Raw genomic sequence first — 27980 nt, 5'->3', positions numbered from 1 at the left:
AAGTTGCAGACTGTGACATATAAAAGCTGTTAGCTGCTCCTGCAGCCAACAGCATTCAAACCTTGCAGAGTTTTGCTCTCTGAGAGCTTGTAATAAGACACACTCTTATAAGAGTTCATGCTACAACCTAGCAAAGAACTTTAAATTTTTGGAAGAACAATATATTCATTTTGGCATTCTGCAGAGGTAAGCTCTTTAGCTCAACAAGTTTATTTTGCATGCATTGGTTTTATACTAGCTTACATTTTTATTTTTATTTTTTTAGAAATGAGATTGGCTTTAATATAACTTTTTTTTGGTTTGTATTCTATCCCTTGGTGTCCATATATGTCTGGGACACATTATCAGAACATTCTCTGTTGTTACCTGTGATGCATTTTTCCTTCTCACTCTCAAGATTAATTTCAATTCCTAAAGTTTTCCCTCTGAAAGTATGCAGTAATGCATTACATGGTTCAGGCATTTGGGGCAAATGGCCCACATTCATTTTAGTGTTAGTAGTCATGTTGTTTATTTTTCTCTAGCTATAGGAAGTTTCTTTTAGGAATCTGCCTCATCACACCCAGGGAAATGTATAACAACTACTGTAGGTTGTTTCCTAGACTTGAGTTCAACATTTTGAATTTTTCAGAGAAAATCAAATCAAGCGATGCTCCCAAATGATAACTTTGTAAATTCATACTCACTGCCACCCTCCACTGTTTTTTCTTTTCTCATAGGTACTAACTCTATCTTTCTGCTTTAAAGCAAAGTACACTTGGTGGCCTCTCCTCCTCCATCCCTCAAAATGATAGCAGTCTCTGCAGTTAGCAGTGCACTCCTGTTCTCCCTTCTCTGTGAAGCAAGTGCCGTGGTCTTACTCAATTCCACTGACTCATCCCCGCCAACCAATAATTTCACTGATATTGAAGCAGCACTGAAAGCACAACTAGATTCTGCGGATATCCCCAAAGCCAGGCGGAAGCGCTACATTTCGCAGAATGACATGATCGCCATTCTTGATTACCATAATCAAGTTCGGGGCAAGGTGTTCCCACCGGCAGCAAACATGGAATATATGGTAAGAGGAATTTGTTTTCTCTGAGTTCCGAGTGAGGATGCTGGATTTAAAGTGTTCGTTGAAGAACCTAAAGAGTGTTTATATGTTGAGGGATATGGAGTTCTGCTATACATTTTAACTTAGGAAAGGTTCTTATATGCCTAGTAAGTTTAAATTTTGTTTCATCATAGAATTAAAGGGAGGGGAGATTCTCATTTTGTTTTGTGAGTTCCGTAACCACTGATGAATCTAGTCTTATGTAAGAAACAGAGATCAAGAATGGGGTGAGTTGACTAACCACATTTGAAAGACACACTTTTTAAAAAATATTCATATGGAAATATTTCTGTGTTTGTGTATCTAATAGTCATATTTTTCGGCTAAAACTTTTCTTGAAAATAATTTTTTAAAATTATAGGTTTTGTGTACATAATTTATCTTTGGGTAGGTGTCTCTTCCCTTTCTGGGACAAAGCTCTTCCTGATGCTAATCTATTTGTGTTTTCAGAGAACATGCTGACTTTTTCCTCTTTGTGATTTAATGCTTTGTCGTTCAGATAACAGTGAAGCCAGCACACTTGCACACTGTTCCAACTTGCCATGAACACATTCTTTGCTCTTTTAAAAATAGGCACTCTATGTTTAAATCACTCTACTTAGGAACACTTAGGAAGTAAAAAATAAAACAAAACCCTTGAGTTGGTACTGAAGGGATAGCTGTGCTTTTTAAAGTTGCTTTATTTTGTGTTTTGTATTTATGTAAGCTTATGGTTTAGAGTCCAGTACCTTCTCAGAGCACAGCTTGACCCTCCTTTAAGGCAATGATGATCACAGCCTGGTTTTTCTAAGTTGGGGAGAGGAGGTGGTACCACTAACAACTTTTTATAAGTGACCTAAAATTTGATATTTTTCTCAGTTTCTCAATTCATCTCTTCTACTTAAATAAGCTTTTTAAGTTTGACTAATGGCAGATGTCAGAGTTACAGGGAAAATGACTTGCCAAATGTAAGAGAGTCATAGTTCATAGAAGTACAATTTAGATTCTATGAAAATGCACTTTCCTAGGAGTTTTCTGTGAAGAAATTGGAAGAGGAGATATAATCAGTCCTGGTTTAGGATTAGCATTATACCCTCATGGTTAAGAAATGGGCTTTGGAATCTAAATGTTTGGGTTCAAACCTCAGTCCTGAAATACAACCTGTATGAACGTTTCATTTCATTTTCATCATCTTTTATATGAGGATAAACATAGTACCTGCCATGTAGGGTTGTAATCAGGAAAGTATGAGTTGAAGGATTGAGCAAGTAGATCAGAGCCTAACAAAATAGACCTCCGATAAACAGCACTTTCTAGAAGGTGATATATTGATATAGAAAAAAGAACAAATAAGTTTTTTAGTTACCATAAATTAGGAGAGAAATATATATAAGATTCTAAATGAGATCAGAAAAGTATAATATATAGACTGTAGGTTTAGGAAATAATTCCCAGTGCCAATCACAGCACTATGTAGACAAAAGTAGGGTGAAGACAGCTAAAGTGTTTTAGAGGTGAGCTCTTCTGCGTTCAAACCCTAACACTGTTGCTTACTTTGTGACTTTGGACAAGTTACTTAATGTGTGTGAGACTCCATTTCCTTATCTTTAAAATGGGAATAATAATATAGATAATAACCAACCTATATATAATGCAATTCACTATTCTAATGATATTGAAGGCAGAGGGATCATCATGAATAAAGGTGGGGTACAACACAGTATAAATGGCTGAAATAGCCACATCCTTTCTGGCTATATTTTCCCCCACTGATCAAGTATTTATTCATTCCACACGCATTTATTTAATTTTTTTCTATGTGTCAATGACTTGGTTAATTGTTTCTGTAGATGATCTCATTTGATAGCTCACATTCTCCCTATGATGTTGAGATTGTGATCTTCATCTTACAATTGAAATCATGTAGACCTAGAAAAGTTAATGAGTAGGCCAAGGTGGCATGGACAGTGAATGGTATTAATGGAGTTAGAATTTAGATCTATGGAATTTCGAAGCCAATACTTGTGTTGGAAAGCATCTTTCCATTGGCTAAGTTTATTAAATGCTCCACTGGGGGATCCCCTGAAGGTGTCAGGGTATCTTTGTTCCTCCTTTAAAATGCCAGCTGAAATCTTGTAGTATTTATATTCTATTCTATTCTTATGTCTCAATATAGGAGCTAAGATATGATTTATTTTGTAAGAACAAGATACAGTGCTGGTTATGTCAGTAGATGTTTTATAAATTCTCCTTCACTCAGTTAAGGTAATGAGAAGTAGTAATTGGAACAGTAAGTTCTATAAAATTAAATATAACTGTATCAAAATGTCATGTAAATACTGCATATAATTCATTTGCCCATGTACTTACTCATTTATTATTTATTGAGCAGTTACTATATGTCAGGCACTATTCTAAACACTGGGTTACATTCATGAATAAAGTAGACAGTCCTTGACTTCCTGGGTAGAAAACCAGACAATAAATAAGATAAATTTTAAAAATACATAGTACATTAGAAGGTGATAAGGTTGTTAAGAAAAATAAAGCAGGTTGTGGTGAGATTGTGAAATTTAATAGGATGGCCAGGGAAGGCCTCACTAAGAGTGTCCTGGAGAGAGGTGAGGGAGTCTACCACACTGATAGATGAGCAAAGAACTTGCCAGGTAGAGGCAAGAGCAATGGAAAAGGCCCTGGGAAGGACAAAACTGATTAGTTTTAAAACTGTGTTTTAAATTAGTTAGAAAACTGTGTTCAATTTAATGAAATTGTAAGTTAGAAAGACTGTTTGAATAAATGAAGTCATTGAAATAAGTCACATGGATCCTTCATGAAGACTCATTGAGGGAACTACAATGTAAGAGGCTACTTGGAGGTTGGAGCACAAACTGTAAATGACTAATCTCTAGGCCAGGCGAAAAATATAGATCTCAATTTACCACATACCTGTTCAGCATTGATTTGGACTGTGAGCAGTCTGAAAGTGAGCTCCATTCCTAACACTTATTATGTAAATTAAACACTTAGGACCCTTAGCTCACCAGGACCACTAGCCACGTGTTTAAGTCCTCATCAGTGTGTGATAGTAGCTACGGGAACCTCCTCGAAGATGGTCTTCAGCTCAGGGCTTTTGTTAAACGTGCTGGCAAGATGGGGGTCCCTTTCATCCGCAACTGTTCTCTCTGAACCTTCTTTCCAGGCTGTCTCTCTTCATCTTTCTCTTCCTTAACTTATTTCATGATTTACAACCCTGACCTTCAAGTTTTGTCAGAATGCTATGTCCTTTATTGATTTTTTTTTACCCTCACGACCATATTCAATTTTTCCTTTTTTTTTTTTTTTTTAATGGGGGAAGAACAGAGGGAGACAGAATCTTAAACAGGCTCCACACCCCAAGCAGGGAGCCCTATTGGATGCTCAATCTCAGGACCCTGAGATCATGACCTGAGCCAAAATCAACAGTCCGTCACTTAACTAAGCCATGCAGGCACCCCATCAATTTCTCATTCTTTTAACTGCTATAAATAACCCTTCATGTCTGTTATTTTGCTCTTATCAATATCAAAATCTATACTTATTTCTTTAGTTCTTGCAAGCTTTTTAGGTGCTAAATCTATTTTTATTCACCTTTGTATCTCTATTTGTTTTGGACCAGTTCTTGAGTATAGACAGTGATCAACATGTATTTGATGATTTAATTGAATTCCCTATGAATCATTATATGTTTACAAGTAGCATCAATTTTGATATATATTTTAATGGAAATTTTATTATCATGTATAATGATATTTTATCACTTTCACCTAAAGTTTAAAACAAAAATTTTTCCTAAATTCTAAAATAATCTCTCAGAATTAAATGATTTTATCTCCTTTTAAGTACTTGGTTATGTCAGTGTACCTTTGACTAAATAAAGTAGAAATAATTTAAGTGGAGTGTTGACATTTATGTTACAGTTATATAATATTATTTTGGATATTTTGTCCATGATTAGTAAAAAATACATATTTAAAATATCTAATTTTCTAAACACGGTATCTTTAAAAAAAATAGTAATACAATAGATAGGGCTTAAGATATGCAAGTCAAACTTCTTTACTCTTGGCTTCTGTTCCACAATTAGTTTATTGACAAATTTCCAGAGCTTCTTGGACACCAGCTGTTTTTCATTCTTCTAAGGGCAGCTTAAACCATGACTCTAAACCACAAACCACACTAGTTTCTTAGAATAAGAATTATCTCCCCCAAAGAATGAAATTGCAAGACTCACACATAGAGTAGAATTTGTAAGATATTCCTTGAATACAGGTCAATTGAATAAATTGATCTTAAAAATGTTGAGTTCCTTCCATAAGAGGATGAGATCCATCGATAACAGAAATCTTTGTCTTTAGAGTAATAAACAAAACGATGAGAAACCAAAAAAAGAAAGAAAACTCTAAGCATATAATTCAGCATTATAATGAATATAATACACTGCTGTGTAGGATTGATATAATCAGTGAGGTACAGATAAATATCATGGAGAAATCAAAGAAAGAAGTGATAATCTATTATTGGCAAAATCAAGAAAGGTTCTTTGGAGGAGGGACATTTGAGATAGATGTCCAGGAAGGGGAAGGGTTGACTGATAGCAGATAAAGCAAGGCATGCACAAAATCACCAGGAGAGGAGGAGTATAATGTGTTAGCCATATTTTTGAGGAGTTTGAGAAAATACTGAGAATCACTTCATACTAAAGTGATTAAGGAGGCTATAGAAGTTTTAGAGTAGTGTCAGAGCTGCATTTTGGAAAGATGACCCTAGCAGTTGATGTAGTTCAAATTGTCAATGAAGTTGACTGGGGAAATGGCAATCACTGAGTTAACAGTGCCACTTGCTTAGGTAAGAAGGAGTCAGACACCTGCCCCTACGCAACAACAGGTATGAACAGCTAACTGAAGCGTGGCGTATGGAATCACAGTCTTTGTAGTCGGTGTACAAAATGGAAAAAGAGGTGAGGGACAGTGAAAAGATAATGACAGATATGAACCGAGCAACTTAAAGCTGAGAAAGTGTAACATAATTTGACTCTGTTGATAATGTGATCCATTTCATTTGTTTGGTGTCTGCAAGTATTATTTGCAGAGCTAAAAGGACTTAAGGCTTCTTAGACTTTTCTGGAAAAGAGAAAAGTACTAGTTACCAAGTCATGGCAGGTAGTAAAGTAACAGAAAGCATGACTCCAATGAATGAATGGAGAATAGATTAATCCATCCTTGGAAATAGCCAAAAAACTATTTGCTTACTATAATTTATGACTCAGGCAGGAATAATGAAAATGCTGATTTTGTTCATTTGGGCCTTATGTGGAAGAGAATATTGATGATGTTAAACTCCTTTTTTTTTTTCTTTATTCAGTAGTTGACCAAACACTTGTGATGTCTATCCGTGTCTTTTTTTTTTTTTTTTAATGAAACCCTATATTGTCCCAGATGGCACATTTTCCTCTCATTTGGGAAGGATAGCTCAATTTTCTTGTTATAAACATGAGAAATTTGATGTGTCTAACCTAAATCTTTTCGATGAATGCTTCTATGACTACTAGAAAGCCTCCTGAGACCCGTTTGCCAGCCAGCAGTGAACTGAGAAAGACTGCTGACAGGAAGGCATTTCTCCAGAGCTTTTGGAACTCCACATTCCTGTTCTCATAGATGTAGAGCCGTTTAAGTGTCTTGGCTTCTAACAGAGACTGGGCACATTTTGTAGGAATTTTCTTCCAAGGTGCATGTTGTTTAATATTACTTACTGTTACTTATATATGAATGTTCAACTCTTCATGTATGGAGCCAGCTGAAGGTTGAGAACATTTTCTTTGTGACCATTCTGAATTCAATCTCTAAAGTGCAAATGGAAACATTAACACAGTATGATCAGAACCTTACCATTAGGTGGTAGACAGAAAAGCTGTGAATCTCATGAAGTCCATACATATATGGCGACTATATTTCCTAGTATTACAACACTGCTTTTTTGAGGGCAAATGATATTTGACCACATACAACAGTGTAGAAAAATAAATCTATTGTATTCCTGCTGAGTATTTGTAGAACCTAGCTTCATATCTTTTCCACAGAGAAGACTCAATAAATATTTGTGGAACACCTGAATGAAGTCTTCTAATGTTTTCTGGGCATTCAGACCACTATAGCCACGTGTAAAGAACACATGGCTATAGTGGTCTGATGGGCAAGAGTCATTCATTATTCTATCCTTCATTCCAGAATATTTACTCTTGTGCCTGGCACTGTGCTGGGGCATTCAATGGGGAGCGGAAAGACACTCTTTTTAGGAAGAACTGTGAGCAGTTAAGTAAGTGCAAATGCTGTGAGTTAGGTGCTAAAGTAGGAAAAAATACAGGGTGTTCTGGGATTACAAGAAACATATTTAGCCCAGACTTAAGCTGAAGGTATTGAAGTAGGGAAGGTGTAGTAGGTGTGGTAGGGTGCTCTAAGAAGGTGAACGGTACATTGAAGGCAAGGGTAAAAATTCAGTCTGACTTGGATATTGTGTATAAGAGAAAAAAAATGATGTTTGATAAGACTGGAGAAGGCAGGCAAGAACTTGTTTAGTTTTATTATAAAATCAAGGGAAGTTACTGAATACTTTAAGTGGGAAGGTTATATAATTAATTTGAATTTCAGAGAGGTTGTTCTGGCTTCAAGGTGGAAGACAGCTGGGTTTCTCAGAGTTGAAGAACACAAAATCAAGAGCAGGTTTCAGGTAGTCATTCAGTGGCTGCAGGTTTATTATCCAGGGTACACATCTACAAAGGTTAGGGAAAGTAGCTAGTATGTGGGAGGGACCATTCTTCTACTATAAACATTTTTGGATAGGAGTATACTTTGGTAACCAACATGAACCACTTTGCATAACAGGGGTAGGGTAGTGTCACAGAGACAGTATGGATGGATGATTTTATGTCTGGGAATATACTCAAGAGTTTTTATAAGAAAGTTTCATGCACCTTTTTTTTTTTTTTTTTTTAGTAGGTACTGAGACTTAAATCCACACAAATCCAAATCTGTTTCAGGGGCCTGGGTAGGACCAAGCCTACCTTGTTTATCGGATATGCTCAGGATAAGGTTTTTTGGAAGCTCATCAGAGGACTTCAGAATAATAGGGGTTGAGTAATCTGGGTCTGGGCTGGTGTCTTGAACTTAACATATCTAAAAGCATGTACTAGTCAGTGGTCATTAAATAGTTATGAACATGAGATGTTTAATAGTCTATGAGAATTTCTGAAGAATGATGTAGTTAGGGGTTAGAGAAAAATCAAGACTAACAGCTTAAACTGCTCAAGGAAAATGCTAGGCATAAAATATATCATAGACTTGAGGCATGGGGTTCAAACATTTCCAGCCTGTTACCCATAGTGTCTACATCAGGTACCAAACATTTTTTTTTAGGTGAATATGGAATAATGCCCTACAAGTTGTGTTTTTAGAATAAACTTTTCATAACTCTTAAAATTTCACACCACATACTCCAAACTGAAACAGTTGAGAAATGTTGCTTCAGGACACAATTATTTTTCTCTCCTAAAAAGTGCATCAAATTCATGTCTCATAATTTCATTAAATGTGAATGTTCTACCAAATCTCTCTCTCTCTCTGCATTCCAGCGAGATCATGTTTACTGCAGGCAGTAGGTAGGCGGAAAGGCATTTGAATTCTTCTGACCACGTGGTCACTGGCAAGATGTGAGCTATGCCTGTGTATCACAGGATAGTTTAACAATCAAGAAATCAGTTTTTAGATTATTGCAACACTGAGTTGGTAAAAAAAAAAAATTAGCCACACATGAAAATGTCTTCCTGGCTCATATTTCCAGTATTAAGTAGTAGGTGATGGATATTATATTTCCCTGGGAAGGAGAATTCTTACTAGAATCCATCAACAAATGATCTTAAAATTTAAAGATAAAACATATATTAAAGAGGGATTTAAGGAGGGGAATTAATAAGTTTTAAGATATCTAAAATATTCTCTAATTTTTATCTTTCACCGTCTGATGTTATTTCCTCTGAAAGCAAACTCCTTATTATCTATATGCAATTCTGTTTCTGATTATTTAGTTGCTTCAGGGTTTATCTGTTTTCACTTTATCTGATGCCTGCTTTGTTGAGATTAAAGCTTGGAGTCTCTTAAACTTTAGGCTGCCAGATAACATGATCAAAAGCGCACTTTACACTGCTTCCCATTTTAGGTAGCCTTCTAGTTCACTCGTCATCACCACCATTCCAGTGCCTGCATCCCCAGTGATAATAATGTCTACCATTAACTACACCCTTGTCCTCCTAGGGCTGTGTTAATAGTCTTCCCGTCATGATCTTGTCTAACCGTCAAAGAAGTCTTGAAATATGAAGACAATTTTTCTCATTTAGAAACAGGAAACTTGGAACTTGGAGAGTATAAATAACTTTCCCAACATCACCCAGCAGGTAAACCAAAATGAGGAGAAGGAGTTCTATAGGACAAAAAAGCCCATGCTTTGAAAGGCCATATGTTACATGCTCCCCTTCCTGTGTGCATCTCCTGCTCTTGAGACCACTGGCTAAGGTATTTCTCTACATGTATTTGATCTGAGGACCTCATTGAATATTAGAAAGTATTTCTGCACATGGAATCAAATCTTATTCCCAGTATTCTTTCTACCCTTGGTAACCATATAGGAAAACTCTGCATTGTGATAGTGCGTCAAGTCTTTGAGAACTGTGAGCATTGATGCCTCAGACCCTTAACTTCAAATCACCCAGCTTTTTCTTAGCCGTTAGCTGCTTTGTGTTAAGTATCTATATATGCCTCCTCTTGCATGCAGAGTATGGCCAACATAGCCTATCAGGGAAGGTTGCAAAGAGATATTTGCCTTCTGAGAATACTGAAAAAGCTAAGAATCGTACTATTAAATAAATAGAAAATCAGTGTACTCCCCCCACACTTTTTACTCCACGCTGTTTTACAAACACACATGAATGGTGCCCATTAAATTGTTTTGGGAAATGGAAGCAGAGTGGCTCTGAGCAAGGAATGCCCTTTCATCCTGTTGTCATCCCAGTTGGGTTCCAATACATATGTGCTCTTCTTACAGTGAGGTGCCTAGAATTTATGTGATCTGACAAGTGCAGAGTAGCAATGACAAATCGTTCTCCATTTATTCTACTTCTGTGAATGCATCCTAAAGTTAAGTTTGCAGAATTGGCAGGCACCTTCTGCTGATTTGAATCATATTCTTGTATCCTCATGAATTGCATATTGGTCACATATATGTGTTTTAAATTCAGGTTCAGTGTCATTATAGTGGAAAGTGATTGCCTTTTTATTTTATTTTTTTAACAACATAAAATTCGTGATGTTTGACATCAAAAGTATCAGACATATAAGGAAGCAGAAAAATAGGATACATAGCAAAGATAAATCAGACAATAGAAACACAAATAATGGTATTAGCAGAAGAGAAAGTTGTGGTTTTTTTAAGATTTTATGTATTTATTTGATAGAGAGAGACAGTGAAAGCATGGGTAGATAGAAAGATACAATGCAGGAGAGCTAGGTTCTTGACCTGCAGAGTCAACGAATGAATCTCGCAGACAAAGGAGAGTGAGTAAAGTGATAGAAGTTTATTATGTGAAGATACAGAAAAAGTTCTCAAGAGTGAAAGGGGTCCCCATAGGGTTGCCAGTAAGGTTATAGAAAGCTAACCAGGGTACTTAAATCCTTTTAAACATTTCTATTGATATCACCATTGAGCACCTTAAATGGCTTACTTCCTTTTTAGGGTCTGGTTAGTTATTCCTTGCTGGTCACAGATTATCATAAAAAGACACCCACCCCACAGGCCTAGGGCAGGGTCTTTTTAAATTTTGTATCTTTTTCTTTAAGATTTTAGATTTTCAGAAAGTTCTGTATGTGTTTCTTCCCATGTTATTTGTAATATCTTAGTTAATAAAGCCCCTCAGATTTCCCATGATGTCTAAATAAGCACTGTGAATACCATGTTATTTCTGTGTTCATATCCAGGTAACCACAGAATACATGTTCTTTTCTTCTGAAATTGTCACTCTCAGAGTGAATGATGTTAGCATATTTGTATAGCAACACACACAATGATCTCTCTCTCTCTCTCTCCAATAATTCTGTGTTCCTTGAATACACATTATAAATATTCTCATGGAGCTTAACATCTAGCATCTGTGACAGTGAGGCATATTCAGGAGAAAATGTTATTTTTAATTTTTATTTAAACTTCAGTCAATAACAGACCAGAGTGTAGAAGAAGGACACTGATAAGTGCTTACATGTGAAAATTAATAAATCTTAACTATCAGAAACATGCCCTTCTTTTTGAGCATTCCATGTGGTGTGGCAGGGGGTGAGTAGGAACAGGAGAGGAGAGGAGAGGGGAGGCCCAAAGTTTTCTGCAATCAAAATGCCTCTCCACCAAGAAGGCTTTAGATAATTATTTCTAATCAGAAGAGAACAGAACTACTTTGTAAGCACACATTTAAGATCTCCAGTCTTAACATTGATTTGATAAGTCCAGGGTTGTGCTAAGCATCTATCTTCTTGAAAGTTTCCCAGAAGATCCTGGAGTAATTTCCCAAGTGGTAAATTTCTTCAGTCATGGTTTAGGACACAAAACTGAGCTGAGGAAAAAATTACATGGCTTAAATATCCACTTGTTTGTCAAGAGACTGTACATTGAACAAATTAATGGGTTAACCCAAAGGAAAAATTATCCCGGTGATAATTCTACACTATCACAAAATTTCACTTGAAATTATTCCACACCTGGTTTCACAAAATATCATGTGGGCCCTCTGGGTCTGCAGCATGAAATCATGCTCACTTGGGAATATACTTGATTCACTAAGGGAACTTTAAAAGAAGCAAACTTTTAAGTAGCACATGATTCTTCTGGAGCTTTTTAATATAATGTATTATATACATTGTATGTATGTATAATTTGTTATATAATGATGTATTTATGTGATGTATTACAGTTGGCAATTATTCATTTATTTGTTTGGTAGTGTTTTTTGTTACCTGTCTCTTCCCTAAACTTTAAGATAAAGTCCATGTTTGCCCAACTGACTGTTGAATTCACAGTACCCAAGGCCTCCCAATGAATATTCATTTACTGGCTGTCTAGATGAACGCATTACCTGGGGTCCTATTGGTTAATCTGAAAATATGTGTTTCTTGCATTTTCCATTGTTGAGGACAAAACAGCAGCCCATGTGTGGTAAGTCGGCTGTAGGAGGTTTGGGGCAAATGTGGCTCCAGAACAGTTTCCTGCTACCATCTGTGGGTCTTAGGAAGGAGATGCCACATCCATGTGAGTGTAATTATGAAAATGATACCTTACATTAGAATTCATAAACTGTAGGTCCATCAACCATTCTAATTAGTGGGCATATTTAATTTGCTCTGCATGACATTGAACTGTACAGAATTTTACATTTTTAAAAATCATTTGTCAAATGTTAAAGTTGATACATTTTACATATACATCTGTATTTCCAGATTATTCTCAAGAGGGGAAAGTTCTAGAGACTTCCTACTTGTCAGCAATTGGTTAGAGAGGAGTAGCCTCTTTCGGTGGGGCAGATTTGTTTATTTATGAGTCTATTTTTTCCCCATGTAACTGTCCTCTGGACATGCAACTTTGCCATCTTACAATCAATACTACTGAGTATTGAGTAGAGACTGAAAGTTGTAAGGTGGTTAAAGCAGTCTGGAATTCGACTACTGCAGACAAAATGTGGAACCATACCACCAGCATATAAATGGTATTTCAATCTGTGAGATTGGATGAGATTTCTTAAGCCTTGAATATAGATGAACCAAAGAGGGAGAAAAAGAGAAATAGATGTGGCCTGAGTCCTGAGAACGCTCCAGCCCACAGAGGTTGGAGAAATGAGGAGGAGTCAGCATGCATAAGGAGAAGCAGTCACCAGAAGAAATCAAGACAAATGGAGGGTCCTGAAACCAAGAGATGGGGTGTGACCAGGAAGAGTAGGTGGTCAGGCATTCCAGACACTGCCTCTAGAACAAGTAAAATGGTTACCAAGAAATGACCACTGATGACATTGATAAGAGCAGCTTAGGTGCGGTGGAGGTAGGGTGGGAGTGTGCAGTTGTGGACTCAAGAGAGAAAGGAGGAAGAGAAACTGGGAATTCTCAGTTAAGACAACTCTCAGGGAATTTTATTGCAAGAGAAAGGAGAGAATGATGGGTTGATTGGAAGATGAAAAGGGGTCAAGAGAGGCCTTTTTTAGTTTCTTGTTAATAAATTTATGTCATTGGCAATGATCCTCTCTAAAAAAAAGAGTCCACTTTACATAATCTTTTTATAGAAATTTTCCTCTCCCGCCTATATGAAAGGTAGTTCTCATTTTACCTGAGGGAAGTCTTCATTATCTTCTTTTAAGCATTTTTTAAAAGATTTTATTTATATATTTGAGAGAGAGAGATCACAAGTAGGCAGAGGGGGTGGGGGAAGCAGGCTCCCCTCTGAGCAGAGACCCCCGATGCGGGGCTCGATCCCAGGACACTGGGATCATGACCCGAGCCAAAGGCAGAGGCCTTAGCCCACTGAGCCACCCAAGCTATCTTCTTTTAAGCATTAAAAAAAAAAATGCTTCAGACCTTACTTTGATATTTTGTAATATAATGTGTTCCCATATTTTGTAGTTATTTTTGAGGGTTGAGGGAATTTTTTTAATCAAATTCCTTTAACTACCTACTTCTATAAAGTAGAATCAGTTTCATTAGTTTAACCAATGCCCAGAATTTGCCATAAGAAGGCATTTTCTCTTCTTCTGCCCCACCCAACCAGACCTCAACCCCTCCCTCTCTAGTCTTACCAAAGCTCATTTCTACCCTCTGCCTGGTTTAACACTGGGTCTCTATATTCCACTTTCAGTGTCCTTTATGGGCACATTTCTACCTAACAGGGAAAAACCAACCAATTTCAAATCAGAACCACAATCATGCGTGTGAAGCTTTTTAAAAGCTTTTGGCTGCCCTCAGAGGAAATAATTTTATCATCACTTAACTTATTTGTAATGGTTCTTTCTCACTTTCGTAAGCCAGTACCCCTTTTCCAATTTGACTAACCTAGGAAAAGATCAAACAGTCTTAGATGAGTTATTTCTTTAAAACCTCAAAGCATGTCTGTCTAAATTAACTGTACATTTTTTGAAAATATACAAGAAATGGCAACATAACTATGGGACACGCCAAACTCTCTCCAATGCATTGTCACCATAGTATCTCTGACAATAACCAATTTAGAAATGTGTCTCTGGGGGTGCCTGGGTGGCTCAGTGGGTTAAGTGGGTTAAGCCTCTGCCTTCGGCTCAGGTCATGATCCCAGGGTTCTAGGATCGAGCCCCACATCGGGCTCTCTGCTCAGCAGGAAGCTTGCTTCCCCTTCTCTCTCTGCCTGCCTCTCTGCCTGCTTGTGATCTCTCTCTCTCTGTCAAATAAATAAAATCTTTTAAAAAAAAAAAAAAAAAGAAATGTGCCTCTGAAAATTCAATGTGTGTTATTTTTATTTTTAGCATTTTATGTCTTCAAAGATAGTATCCATGAGCAGAATAGATTCTTTCAAGAGGCCAAAATTAATATTCCTGGTTCTTCCTTAATTTAGCCACAATTCATTAATCTTTTGTCCTATTTATAAATCTAGGATTCTGACAGACACATTTATTTAATATTTATTACCAGCAGATTTAATTAATTAAATTTCCTAAGCCGCATGTATACATTTCATTTATCTGGGCTTTAAAATTATTTCAATTGATTTATTGAAAATTATTTTCATACATTTAAGTATCTTTTTTAAAAAAATTTATTTATTTATTTATTTGACAGAGAGAGAAAAATAGAGAGAAACAGCATGAACAGGGTGGGGGGCAGGAGAAGAGGGAAAAGCAGGCTTCCTGCTGAGTGGGGAGCCTGACACGTAGCTCGACCCTATGACCCGAGCAGGAGGAAGACAATCAACCAACTGAGCCACCCAACCAACTGAACCATCCTTTAAGGTTCCCCTTAAAGGATCTTAAAAGTCTAAGAAATACAGTGACTCTTCAGTTTTAAATTGTGCAGTGCTATTTTAAAAATTTAAGATTTTTCTAGTATTTTTCAACTTAAAAAAAATTAAAATCACAAGTTAAATAATTACTCACTAATGTACTTATGTTGAAATTACAAGTCTAACCTGTTGCTTTAATAGGCACATTTTCTTAACCATTACAGATTTTTAATATCAAGTACACACAGGTTCCTTAGCCAGAAATTCTTTCCTAATACCCTAAACTTGATTCTTTCAAACAGTCCTACATTTAAATCTTATGTGTGGAATTAAAATATCTTACCCATTTTTTAAAAAGCACTATTTCATTTCAAACAATGTCAAAGATGGGAGGATGTATTCCCAAGTAATTTTTAGGGATGCCTTCTAGTCTGAGTACACTTCTTGTCCAAGATGTTGACTGGGATGGGTACTTCAGATGTCAATGTGCTTCATGATTCTGGCTGTCAGTGTGTTGTGGATACCAAAACTCACGGATGGCTGGCAAAACAACCTTATCCCTGGCTGGATCATATCACTAATCAATTTTTCTGTCTGCTTATGAAAGTCAGCAAACTTCTCCCATACTGCAACATTCTTTGATTTGACTTGGTATTTCTTTGGCTCAAGCTCTAAAGACTTCTAAACTTGATGAGAATCTACATTCTTTTCATACCCCTCCTATTTCTTGGAGCCACAACTCTTGCAGATATTTAAATGACATCAGTTTGAATTTGGGATATCTCTCAGGGCTTAGTCCAACTATGTGGTTGCTGCAGACAAGATGCTAACTTTTATTTACAAGTAGAATAGTTGATGATGAATATTTTAGTACAAAGATAAATCAGTCCTTTTATAAGCCAACCAACTATATGGCTCTAACAACAAGGATTGGAAGAAAAGCATTTGGAGCAATAGGACACACCTCACACTGTTTTAAGCCATCTTTACTTTGTGAACTAATTTAATCATAATATCTAATTTCTAGCATGTCCTGTAAATGTTTTTGGGTATCCCTGCATAATATTTTTTAAAAAGACTTTATTCATTTATTTCTTCAACAGAGAGATAGAGAGAGCATAAGTAAGCAGAGCAGCAGGCAGAGGTAGAGGGAGAAGCAGGCTCTCCACTGAGCAGGGAGCCCAATGTGGGGCTCAATCCCAGAACCCTGGGATTATAACCTGAGCCAAAGGCAGATGCTTAACCGACTGAGCCACCCAGGTGCCTCCATGCATAATATTCTTAATTTTTGCCTCACTTTTAGGAGGCAAGATCAAATTTTAAGTGTTTACAACTTAATTTATTGTGAACTCATCTTACCTATTTAGAAGGGCAAAACCCAAAAATACAGGATGTTCAACCTAGTTGAATAAAATCTAAGTATTAGATATCTAGTTTTTCCAACGAAAGGTAAAAAATAGTATGTTACATATTTATTAGACATTCCATAGAATGCACATGTGTGCCCTTTTCTGTTGCTGTATTTGCAGGATCCAATATTAAAATTATTTCTGATTGCCTGGGTGGCTGAGTCAGTTTGTTGTCTGCCTTAGGCTCTGGTCATGATCCCTAGGTGCTGGGATCGAGTCCCACATTGGTCTCCCTGCTTTGCTGTTCTCTCTCTCTCTGTCTTTCTGTCAAATAAATAAATAAAATCTTTTAAAAAATAAAATAATTTCAAATAAATGCTGCACCTACTTAGAAAAATTCAGCAGATATATTACCCATCAAGCATCTAGAAACATATATGCTAAGTTAAATGCTTAAGCAATTTACATCTTCATTTCCTGAACTTCGTAAGTTGTAAGAATTCTTTCACATGGTTGTGCTTGGCCACATTCACTACAATTTAAAGATTCTGGATAGGTAAAAGAAGATCATACTGGACCACTCCCTAGAGCCACAATTTTTTTGTTGAAATCTCCTGCTGTTAGTAAATAAAGTTATTGTTGCTTGCTATTTTCAAACCTCAAAGACCTCTCATCATATTAATAAATTTAAATACCACTGGATCTTAAGGGGATAAATAATGTACCCATTTACTCCTGGAAGTTGTAACTCAAGAAGAAAGACAGATAGCAAACATAGATCTTAACTTCACCAGTTGACGTGGTTGATGTAATTCCTAAATTTCAGAGCTCCCTACTCAAGCTGGATCTTCCCCTCTCTATAGAATGAGTGTGAGCCTTATTTGAGGACAAAGAGGCAAGAAAAAGTATAGCCCCTTTGACTTCTCTTGCAGTGAATATGTCTGGACCATGTCTCCCAAGGGGAGTCAAAATGACCAGCTCTCTGGGGGGGTGTAATCAAGGCCATGCCTATCAGTCTCTCTAGCATCTTCCTTCAGGAGCATAGAGACAGGCAGAAATCCCTCCCTTCCTTCATTTACTTCTTTCAAAGTAAATATGGAGAGAGAAGAAAGTGATTATCCCTTCTCCTCCATAACCATCTTCCCCAAAATTTTTATTGTAATATTTGTACATAGAAACTCATGCCTAAAAATATAGGCATCAGTAATGCTAAATACATTGTCTTCTTAATCAAAATCCCTTATCATGGTTAATAAGGTTTGTACATGTAAGATATTTTTTGGGAATGAACTTTGTAAAAATGCTTTTAACCATACATAAAGTATTCATCTGTATATCCAAACTGATGTTTTGAGTGGAAATATTTCAGATAAATACAGATTTTGACATATAAAATATGAAGTTTTTTTTTTTTAAAAGATTTTTTAAATTTATCTATTTGACAGAGAGAGACAAGGTGAGAGAGGAAACAGAAGGAGGGGGAGTGGGAGAGGGAGAAGCAGGCTTCCCGCCGAGCAGGGAACCCGATGCAAGGTTGGATCCCAGGACCCTGGGATCATGACCCGAGCCAAAGACAGACGCTTAATGACTGAGCCACCCACGCACCCCTAAAATATTTTTTTTTAATATATGAATGAGTATAAAGATAGACTTATACATGGTAAATTACTTCTAAATTCTTAACAGCTTTAAATAGTGTTAATTATTTTGAAAAAAATCTGGTTTTATCCTCTCTGTGGAATGGAAAGGTCTAGAATTGAGCAAGTTATAGACCAATATAACATACATCTTACTGGCTTTGATGCTGGTGCTACTCAAGCATACTAAATCATGAGAAGTTGAGATGAAAGATTCCCTAGAAATGACCTCATCCAATCTTATTTTACATATGAGGTAAATGGGAGAAAATAATTGACATGTCTTCATCATAATTGATCTTAGTAGTATAATTAGGGTTAGAACACGATATTTTTATTTTTAGGTCAGTGTTATCTGTGCCATGCTGTGCTTATATTTTAGGATAAGACTATAGGAAAGTATTCTTAGCAGTTCTTGATCTGAGTATATATTGTAGTTCAATATGTAAATAATACTTAGATGCATTTTTTCCCCAAGTGATTACAATTAATTAAGAACCCATCAGGGGACATAATTTTTGATGCCATGCCATCTGGAATTCCTTTGTGAATTAATTATGCTATTTTGTACTTCAGTGAACTGTAATCCATATTTCATTGAGAAAACTTCAAAAGAATAAATACTAGATAAATCCACTATCAGCCTAACAAATACTTTTTTATTAAGATTTTATTTGTTTGTTTGTTTGTTTATTTAATTTATTTTTTAAAAAATATTTTATTTATTTATTTGACAGAGAGAGATCACAGGTAAGTAGAGAGGCTGGCAGAGAGAGAGAAAGAGAGAGGGGGAAGCAGGCTCCCCGCTGAGCAGAGAGCCCGATGTGGGACTCGATCCCAGGACCCCAAGATCATGACCTGAGTCGAAGGCAGCAGCTTAACCCACTGAGCCACCCAGGCGCCCTATTTATTTATTTTAGAGATAAGGATAGAAAGAGAGTGGGGAAGAAGGGGAGAGCAGGAGAGAGAGTGTGGAGCCTGACTTGGAGTTTGATCTCAAGACCCTGAGATCGTGACCTGAGCTGAAATTAAGAGTCCTATGCTCAAAGGACTGTGCTACCCAGGCACCCCAATGTTTTTAAAAGTTAATTCCAGTCCTTAGATATTGTGACTTTAATTATAAATTTATTTCACACTGTTGATACACTTTGCCCAAATTTTTACAGATAAGACAAAGGAGGAATTTGAAACAGTAATTCATAAAACTTATCTCTTATCTAAGTGACTGTGAAAACTGTAGTACAAAGTCTCTCATGATAGAGTGTTTTCAATTTTTGATACTGTATATATCATTGATTGATCACTGACTAAAATGGCATTATGTAATATTTTGCCACATTTAATTTAATTTTCAAAATTGGCAGATGATATTCTGGAAAAGTGTGTCTTGTTATAGTTCCTTAAGATGTGGCCATTGTCACTATAGAATTGCTCCAGATTCTTTCTAAATACTTCTCATTTTATACAAACCTTATGTTTACCTTAATGTAATTCTAGATAAGTATATGTAAGATGACATTGCTTTCCTAATTTAAAACAACTTCAGAGTAACTAACAAATTTCTTTTGAAGGTGGCCTCCTGGGATGAAAGTGTGTCTGGAAAAGTTCATCCATTATTTTGATTTTTGCCTGTTTTATTTCAAAGTCACTAAAATAAGTTTTCTTCCCTTAAATACATTGTCATCTTAACTAAATATATGTATCCCATCATCCTTGTAGAAAATTAAGCCTCCCTGTGTTTTAGTCAAGCAGTCTCATGAGTTTCTTGAAAGCTTATAACTAAAAGTGAACTCATGACCATCAACCCTAATGTAGGTGAGTCTTACTTAACTCCATACAACCTGGTGAAGGAGAAAGTCATCAAAGAATGATAAAATAAGGGAGACTATGAAAAACAGAAAAATAATGATCAGTAGAAGAACATCTATACACTTTCCTATGGGGAACTCCATGTGAATTTGAGTAATCATAAAATTGACATGTATTTTCTTCATGCAAGTTCTTACCTTCTAACATATGCTACCATCTAGTCAAAATTTGGACAAATTTTTTTTCAGAGAGCTAGAATAATATTTAAATATTTAAATAACTTAGGAAATAATGTCATGATACAAACTATCAACTTCAATTAAAACCATTCCACAGAGAAGAAAAATATTTTACTAAATTATATTTTTACTAGGGAAAATGTTTGAATGCATTTTTTGTATATTGAGTTACAAGAATTATAAATATTCTCTATTTTGTGTTTTTGTACCTTGAAGCATCTAATAAAATAGATTACCATTTTAGGTTGATTTATAATTGGCAGGTCCACAAATTCTTGCTTTCATTTCCCCATACAATTTTAGAAATGAAAATATCAATCTATATGATAACTAATATGAATATCTATTAAATCTAAGGCTCATTCAATTTTGTCCCACAGTTTTTTTTAATTAAATAAAAGTTATTATATGTCAATAACACCCTTATCAATGTAAACAACTTCCTTTTTTGAGAACAATTACTATTTTTCTTAATTTATTAATTGAATTATAATATACTATATTTTCAAAGAAGTCTTATGTGGCATAGTTCAAATTATTCTTGATCATAATTTGTTTCTAGTTCATACACACTAAAATTTAGTTCTCATACTATTATTACTACCAAAGATTCAAATGTTGTAAAATATGAAGGCTCCTTCGGAATCGTTACGCAACAATATAGTTTGACCTTTAAAAATTGTGGTATAATGTTAGACATTATTAATTTTGGCAGATCAGTTTGAATAAATAATTTGATGATATTAGTTTTTAAGATACATTAATAACATCGCTCCTCGTTGTTATGAGGATGACCTCTAAGGAAAATCAGTCGACTCAGGTGGATTAAAAATTAAGTAGTCAGTATGATGTGTCCCCAAGCTACATCTAGATGGATGTGGTATTTTTGTTAGTCCCTCCGTTAATAAAACTGATATTTGGACTTCAGATTTGGATGACACTGTAAGAACAGTAATGTTTTCTCTGTTATAATCATATTACATTATAGAACTTTTAATATCAATGGTCTGAATTTGCTTTCTTTAGTGAAAATAATCTAAGGAACCAGAATTGAAAGAACTTTAGGAAATCATAGTACCATTTCTTCCTCTTAACTTTTGTCAGTTACTGGCAAAACTGGTAAAGCTCAAGGTTCTTTCCCCTTTGCAGGTTTGGGATGAAAATCTTGCAAAATCTGCGGAGGCGTGGGCAGCTACTTGCATTTGGGACCATGGACCTTCTTATTTACTGAGATTTTTGGGCCAAAACCTTTCTGTACGAACTGGAAGGTAGGAAGCAGTTTCACTGATACTGTTCATCCACACATTTTATTAATTAGGGACCCCAAGGGGGAGTGATACCACCTTCAAGTAATATCAGCAAATACTTACTGAGTGCTCACTATGTGTCAGGCAACGATGCTTGGCCTGGGACTGTCTCAGATGTCTTCAAGGATTATTTAATTGGTTAAAAGGTCCTAATAAGACCAGTTTCCCCTTTCACCCTTGGAACACCTTCTCTTAGCCTGTATTCTTTGCTTACGTCACAGAATCTTTGAAAGGATTAGGCATATGTTATAGCCTATACTCTAACTCTCCCACTTCAGGAAATTTTTTCAGTGTGACAGAAACCATTCTTGTGTCTATGAAACTTTCCCATGGTTGCATATATCTATACTCATATATGTCTGTTCAACTATGGGAAAGTCTGTTCCCAGTGATAGGAATAACTTTTCCACCACCAAGGAATGTCATTATCCAAGATTCCAAAGACCCATTCTCTTCTATATACAAGAGAAAAATCAGGTGTGCTATTATTAAAATTAAAGTGAATCAAGTTTAAGGGAAAAAACACATTTAGTTCTAGTATCACAACTACAATTTATTTATCTAATTTTTAATTGTATATATGATTCTGGTGGAGAAATTTTTAACAATATAAAACAAGATAAAGATGAAGGTTCCTGAAATTTGCATTTTTCTTTTTGAAACAACCAGACATATACTTAAACGAATATAGTCTCACTTGCTTTAGTCCCGGGCATTTTCAAGCTTGGCCCTACTTGGAGGAATAGGTGATGGTGGCAATTATGAGGTATGGGTTTGCTACGGAGTCATCATGAATAATCTGCAAAAAGAACTATTAACTTACAACTTAACATGAGTCCACAATAAATTACGACTCACTCTCTCTCTCTCTCTTTTTTTTTTTTTTGGTATCTAGATATCGCTCTATTCTCCAGTTGGTCAAGCCATGGTATGATGAGGTGAAAGATTATGCTTTCCCATATCCTCAGGATTGCAACCCCAGATGTCCTATGAGATGTTTTGGTCCCATGTGCACACATTATACACAGGTTATTTCAATTGTCTTGTTAATTTTTGATTCATAGTTTCAAAAATGCTTTTACTCTTTTGGGGAATATGCATTCTCTTAGCTTTAGCTTCAATAATGATGTATTGGTTTATTTTTGCAGATGGTTTGGGCCACCTCCAATCGGGTAGGATGTGCAATTCATACTTGTCAAAACATGAATGTCTGGGGAGCTGTGTGGCGACGTGCAGTTTACCTGGTATGCAACTATGCCCCAAAGTAAGTACTAGGCTGGCTTCTACTTCTTGGAACTTTTAATGATATTAAATATCTCCAGTCTGCTAGTTATTTTAATGTGAATAAGATTTAATTATAATAGCCTCTAATCCTCAAGTCTCCCGTGACCTCATATACCTGAAAAATAATGAGATGAACAGTTATTTTTCACAGATAGGTATTTCCAGCTAAAATTGTGGGCAAAATAATTTGAGATACAGAAACTCACTAAATTCCCTTCACCCATTTTTTAGTCATGATAAATTGTAAAATAAATACTGTACTTTCAGGCTTTTGACTGTTCTTTAAAAAGAAAAAAAGAAGAGTCTTTTAGGGAATTTATCAGTACTGCACTATTCCCAACTATCAGTACTAGAATGTTGGCTTATTTTTTTCACTGGGAAAGCAAAACAGAGTCTTTTTTCCTTTAAGAGTAAAACTAAAAATTATAGTTTACTAATTTTATAGTTTGCTAAGGAGTCATTCACTGCCAGAAGGGAAAATTTAAATGCTATGACTTCTTTTTAAATTAAAGCTTTGCCATGATTTAAGTTTCAGTATTGAAAATTTAGAATTTTCTCACTGGGGGTGCCTGGGAGACTCAGTTGAGTTAGAGTCCCCCTCTTGATTTCAGGTCAGGTCATGGTCTCAGGGTCCACTCAGTAGGGAGTCTGCTTGAGATTAGCTCTGTCCCTCTACCTCTGCCCCTCCCCCTCTCCTGTATGCACGTGTGCATTCTCTCCGTCTCTATCTCAAATAAATAAATCCAAAGAACAATAAAACACAATTTTTTCATTATATTTTATGGCATCCATAAAAGTATATTATGGAAATTGATCAAAGATTATAAAATATAACCATATTTATAAATATTCTTTATAAGATGAGTATAAATAAGCATTTGTTAACATTTGATAAAATGCCTTCCTGATAACAATAACTCTTGAGACGATAAAATGTTCCAATATTTATACATGAGTCTGTTCCCATTTGGAGTAAATAGCAAAATGTGCAAAAGGATTTATGACACTCTTGGTGTCTTCCAAAGTAAGTCCCAAACAAAGATTTTCTCCAGCTTTGCCAATATGGGGAGGGAATGAGAAAATGTTTCACAAATAACTGCATTACTCATTTATATGGTAAAATGCCAGTGGCAGTGTTTTTGCAAAGTTAGAAAAATAGCGATTTTCCCCATGGTGCCCCTTCATAATTATTGGAATAATTAGGTTTGGAAAGTAGAATGTGTTTGCATTACAAAAAACATTGAAACTGTGCATTTGCTTGATATTTTTAGTTTCACACTTTATATTTTCCTATTAAGACTTTACCCTTCATCTTGACATAAATAGGCCAAGTAGTACTCAAATGGTGAAAGAGATTTTTATTTCATTTGTTTAGCTGTTTTGTTTTTAAACATTGATTCGACTTTTCTAATATTATTATTGATGGGATATCAGATTGTCTTCAATGAGAGATTAAGATATTGTGTTAAAACACTTAATTTGTTGTAAAAAAAAAAGCCATTATTTTGAAACATAGGCAATGAAAAAAGTTTTAAAATCTTGACTGTTATTTGAGTGTGAATTTTCCAATGCCAATATAAAGTTATCTCAAGTCTGTTTTTTAGGGGGAAAAAAGAGAGAGGTGGAGGGAGGGAGGGAGGGAAGGGAATTTTAATTAGATGGAATAGAACAAAAAAATGGAAGGATAAATAATATAAGTTCATTGGTTGACGGATTTACTTCTGAATGTAATTGTCCTCTATTCAGTAAAAATCTGTGATTTATGTAAAAGTTTGTAACGTAATATGTAATACTTTTGATGCATAATAAAATGTATTTCTAAGCTTATGTTACCAAAAATATGTGCTGTGTAATTTCAAAAAGTTATGTAGAATAAATAGAAAAATATGAAATTAAAAGAGCATAGGCTGGCCCATATGCACTTATGGGCTTTGGATAAAGATATAGAGGGAAATGAGATTATTAATATAGAATAGGAGAGACTAGGATAAAGGAGTGAGTTACACTCATAAGAGAAAGGGCCTCCTCGAGTGTTCTGGAGTAAGCATGTGTCATTATCCAAATTATACTCGAGGAATCTTATCCAGAGGGCAGAGTATACAATAAACTGGATGGAGGTGGGTGTTCTTGGAATCTGATGACATTTTGTTATATGAATCACTAATCAGCATGTATTTCATTTTTATAGGTAACTTTTCCTCCATAAATATTTTGTAGATCAAAGCCTGAATTTTTATAAAGATCTTATTTATGTGTGTATTTATTTATTTGAGAGACAGAAAGTGAACGTGGGAGAGACAGAAGCAGCAGGAGGGGCAGGTGGAGGGAGAGGGATGAGCAGGGAGCCAAGTGCAGGACTCAGTCCCAGGACCCTGGCCTGAGCCAAAGGCAGATGCTTCACCCACTGAGCCACCCAGGCGTCCCAAATCCTGAATTTTTAACTGACCGATTTCAGCAGATATTTTATGTAGATTCACTTTAAGAGTCGCTGTTTGGGCTTCTTCAGGTTGTAAAGAAGATGAGAACCACCTGTTTCATATTTTAGGCTCTTTCTTACAGTTGTCTTATCTTCAACCCTGACTTTTTTACTACTGACAAAGAAATTTCCTCCTGACCATTCAGTTTCCTTCAAAATGGGGCTATGCTGCTATTTTTAGGGCTAATCACTGTGCTATTGAAAATACATCTATTACCTCCTCCCTCATAACTGAACGGTAAGACATTGTAGCTACTTCCGACTATTGTAAATGATGAATTTGATGTAGTATTATGATCATGGCCATCAATACAGATGAAAAGATTGACAACACAGTGTTTAACATTATCAAAAAACAAATAGTATTACTAAAAACAAAAGCTATGAGTTTACACATAGGTAAAGGTTTTGAAATCACCTTTAATTGCTTCCCGGAGCCCTTAATCTTTTCCCATGACAACTTCTTGCTTATCTCATCATTTCTAAGCCTCCCAGAAAATAGTAAGTGCGTATATGTATTACCATCCTTAGCATTAGCAGGAGTTTAGAAATGGGAGTGTGACCTGCCAACATGCTCTAGAAGGCAGTTACAGGGCAAACACAGATGTGGTGACTGAATGAGTATTGAGCCTGGCATCAGATGACTAATGATGTCATCATTCGTTGTAGTGCCTCACGTCTTATCTGTAAATTAAGATAATACTAAGTGTTGCAGAGAGAAATTTTTAAGAAGTAAGATATGATAGAAAAATAAGTTACTGTATAAATAAGAACTGGAGGGATGCCTGGGTGGCTCAGTGGGTTAAGCATCTACCTTGGGCTCAGGGCATCGTCTCAGGGTCCTGGGATCCAGCCTGGGGCTCCCTGCTCCCTGGAGAATCTACTGGTCCCTGTCCCTTTGCGCCACACCTCCTCCACCTCAGGCTCACTCCCAGTCTCTCCCTCTCTCAAATAAATAAATGAAATCTTAAAAAAAAAAGAAGAAGAAGAAAGAAAGAAATGGATATCATTTTCAGTGACTTTCTAAACTGACAAACTTCTCAAAAAGATTATTACATGTCAATCCATGTAGACATATGCTTAAGGACAAGCACATTTCTTTAAATGGGCACTAATATAGCACTAATGTTATCTTTGTACTTTTTTTTTCTTTTTTTAGGGGCAATTGGATTGGAGAAGCACCCTATAAAGTAGGAGTACCATGTTCTGCTTGCCCTCCAAGTTACGGAGGCTCTTGTACTGATAATCTTTGTTTTCCAGGAGTAACATCAAACTACCTATACTGGTTTAAATAAGCTTATCTTTTCCTCCAGGAAACAGAATGTTTTCTGGGACTCATAGGCATATATATATATTGAGTTTTGCACATATTATACATATTTTATAATAATCTTGTTTTCCTTTTATTATTCCTTGTATAAATTAGTGTTTGTCTAGTTTGTTTCATCTTTGAGGTAATCAAAACATCCATTTCTATCTTCTGACCTCTAAGCCCAAGTTAAAATTGTGTCTATGTAGTATTAACATAGTTGAGGCATCCAGTTCTAAAACTTACTTTCCAAAGGAAAGATGTTACATTTGTGAGGAATAAAATATATATATTTGACCTGTAATTCATGTGTATGTATGTAGATATACATATACACATAGGTGTATATGTATATTTACATGCAGAGATATGTAATAGATGATGTAACACAGGCAATAATGTAATTCAGTAGTTAACTTGAGGGAAATTTGAAATTACACTATTCTAAAAATCATTTACAAGATAACATTCAGTGATCTCTGGGCTTAATAATTTAATTAAGCAACCAAGGATTTTATTCTGGAGGTATCTTGTCTTATTTGGATTCACCAAAGGATATCCTCAACTTATGTAAGGTCACGTCATGCATTTTGCTTAGTCTCTTTTATTGAATTAGTAATCATGTGTTGAGTGCTTCCTATGTGCAAGGCCCTCTGTTAGTTATGTTCTGATAATGCAAAAATCATGAGATACGGTTCCTGCCTTCAAGAAGCTCACAAAAAATATTCAGGAAACAATGCAGTTTAAGATTTCGCTGCAAAATTACAGTTTTTTTAACAAACTGATGTCAGCGTAAGTTTGAGGAACTAGATGCCACAATGGTCACCTATAGGTGAAACAGGTGATGAGAACACTGTAATACGAAAGGCTTCTGATTAGCAGGAAAATGTAGCTACACCACTTGGAACTAAAAGAGGTTGAACTGCCCAGGGATTACTGTACCAGAGTAAGTAGTTGTGAATTTGGAAGGCAGAAGGCAAGATACTGAAAAACCTGACAAAGCCCAGGAGAATTAAGATTTAGGAAACAGGTATGAAAAGTCACAGAGACCGGGTCACTGCACAAAAAATTACAGGTGAGAGCTTCAGAAGGGCTTATCCGGAGAGTCTTGTATATCCTGAGGCCTGTCAGCAGGGGTGAAGGGTGCCAGAGACATGTGAGATGCCAAGGACATTTGCATCTCTTCACATCATTGTTTGGTGAGCATCCCTCCAATCATCATAAAGATCCTGCATGCACAGCACGGTTAGGGTTTGGCAAAGTGGCCCTCTTCAGATGATTTGCTAAGGACTACTTAGCAAAGCTTAATTCCGTGTCCACGTAGAAGAATAATTTTTCAGTTCTCCATTAAGTTGGATTGTGGAAATCAAATCAAAGTCACTGTGACAATTTCACTCATGTGGTTTTGGAAATGCA

General features: G+C 35.9%; 1 protein-coding gene across 1 annotated transcript; it reads left to right on the top strand.

Moving 5' to 3' along the window:
* Positions 1 to 11: 11 nt before the first annotated feature.
* On the top strand, positions 12 to 26856 carry PI15 (peptidase inhibitor 15). The gene is made up of 6 exons (XM_044244458.1): positions 12 to 186; positions 720 to 1060; positions 21338 to 21456; positions 22391 to 22523; positions 22644 to 22759; positions 26415 to 26856. The coding sequence occupies exons 2-6, from the start codon at positions 788 to 790 to the stop codon at positions 26548 to 26550; spliced, it is 777 nt and encodes a 258-aa protein (XP_044100393.1). The 5' UTR covers positions 12 to 186; positions 720 to 787; the 3' UTR covers positions 26551 to 26856.
* The last annotated feature ends 1124 nt before the right edge of the window (positions 26857 to 27980 follow it).

The sequence above is a fragment of the Neovison vison genome, chromosome 4 (genome assembly GCF_020171115.1).
Source record: "Neovison vison isolate M4711 chromosome 4, ASM_NN_V1, whole genome shotgun sequence".
Classification (NCBI taxonomy): domain Eukaryota; kingdom Metazoa; phylum Chordata; class Mammalia; order Carnivora; family Mustelidae; genus Neogale; species Neogale vison.
The sequence above is the reverse complement of the archived record's forward strand: the minus strand, read 5'-3'. Positions and strand labels throughout refer to the sequence as shown.

Bases quoted from the DNA above. Each gene is read 5' to 3' on its own strand.
- PI15 (XM_044244458.1), top strand. From the start codon at position 788: ATGATAGCAGTCTCTGCAGTTAGCAGTGCACTCCTGTTCTCCCTTCTC. The intron at 1,061-21,337 runs GTAAGAGGAATT...TCCCCTTTGCAG, and splicing joins CAGCAAACATGGAATATATG to GTTTGGGATGAAAATCTTGC. The intron at 22,760-26,414 runs GTAAGTACTAGG...TTCTTTTTTTAG, and splicing joins GTATGCAACTATGCCCCAAA to GGGCAATTGGATTGGAGAAG.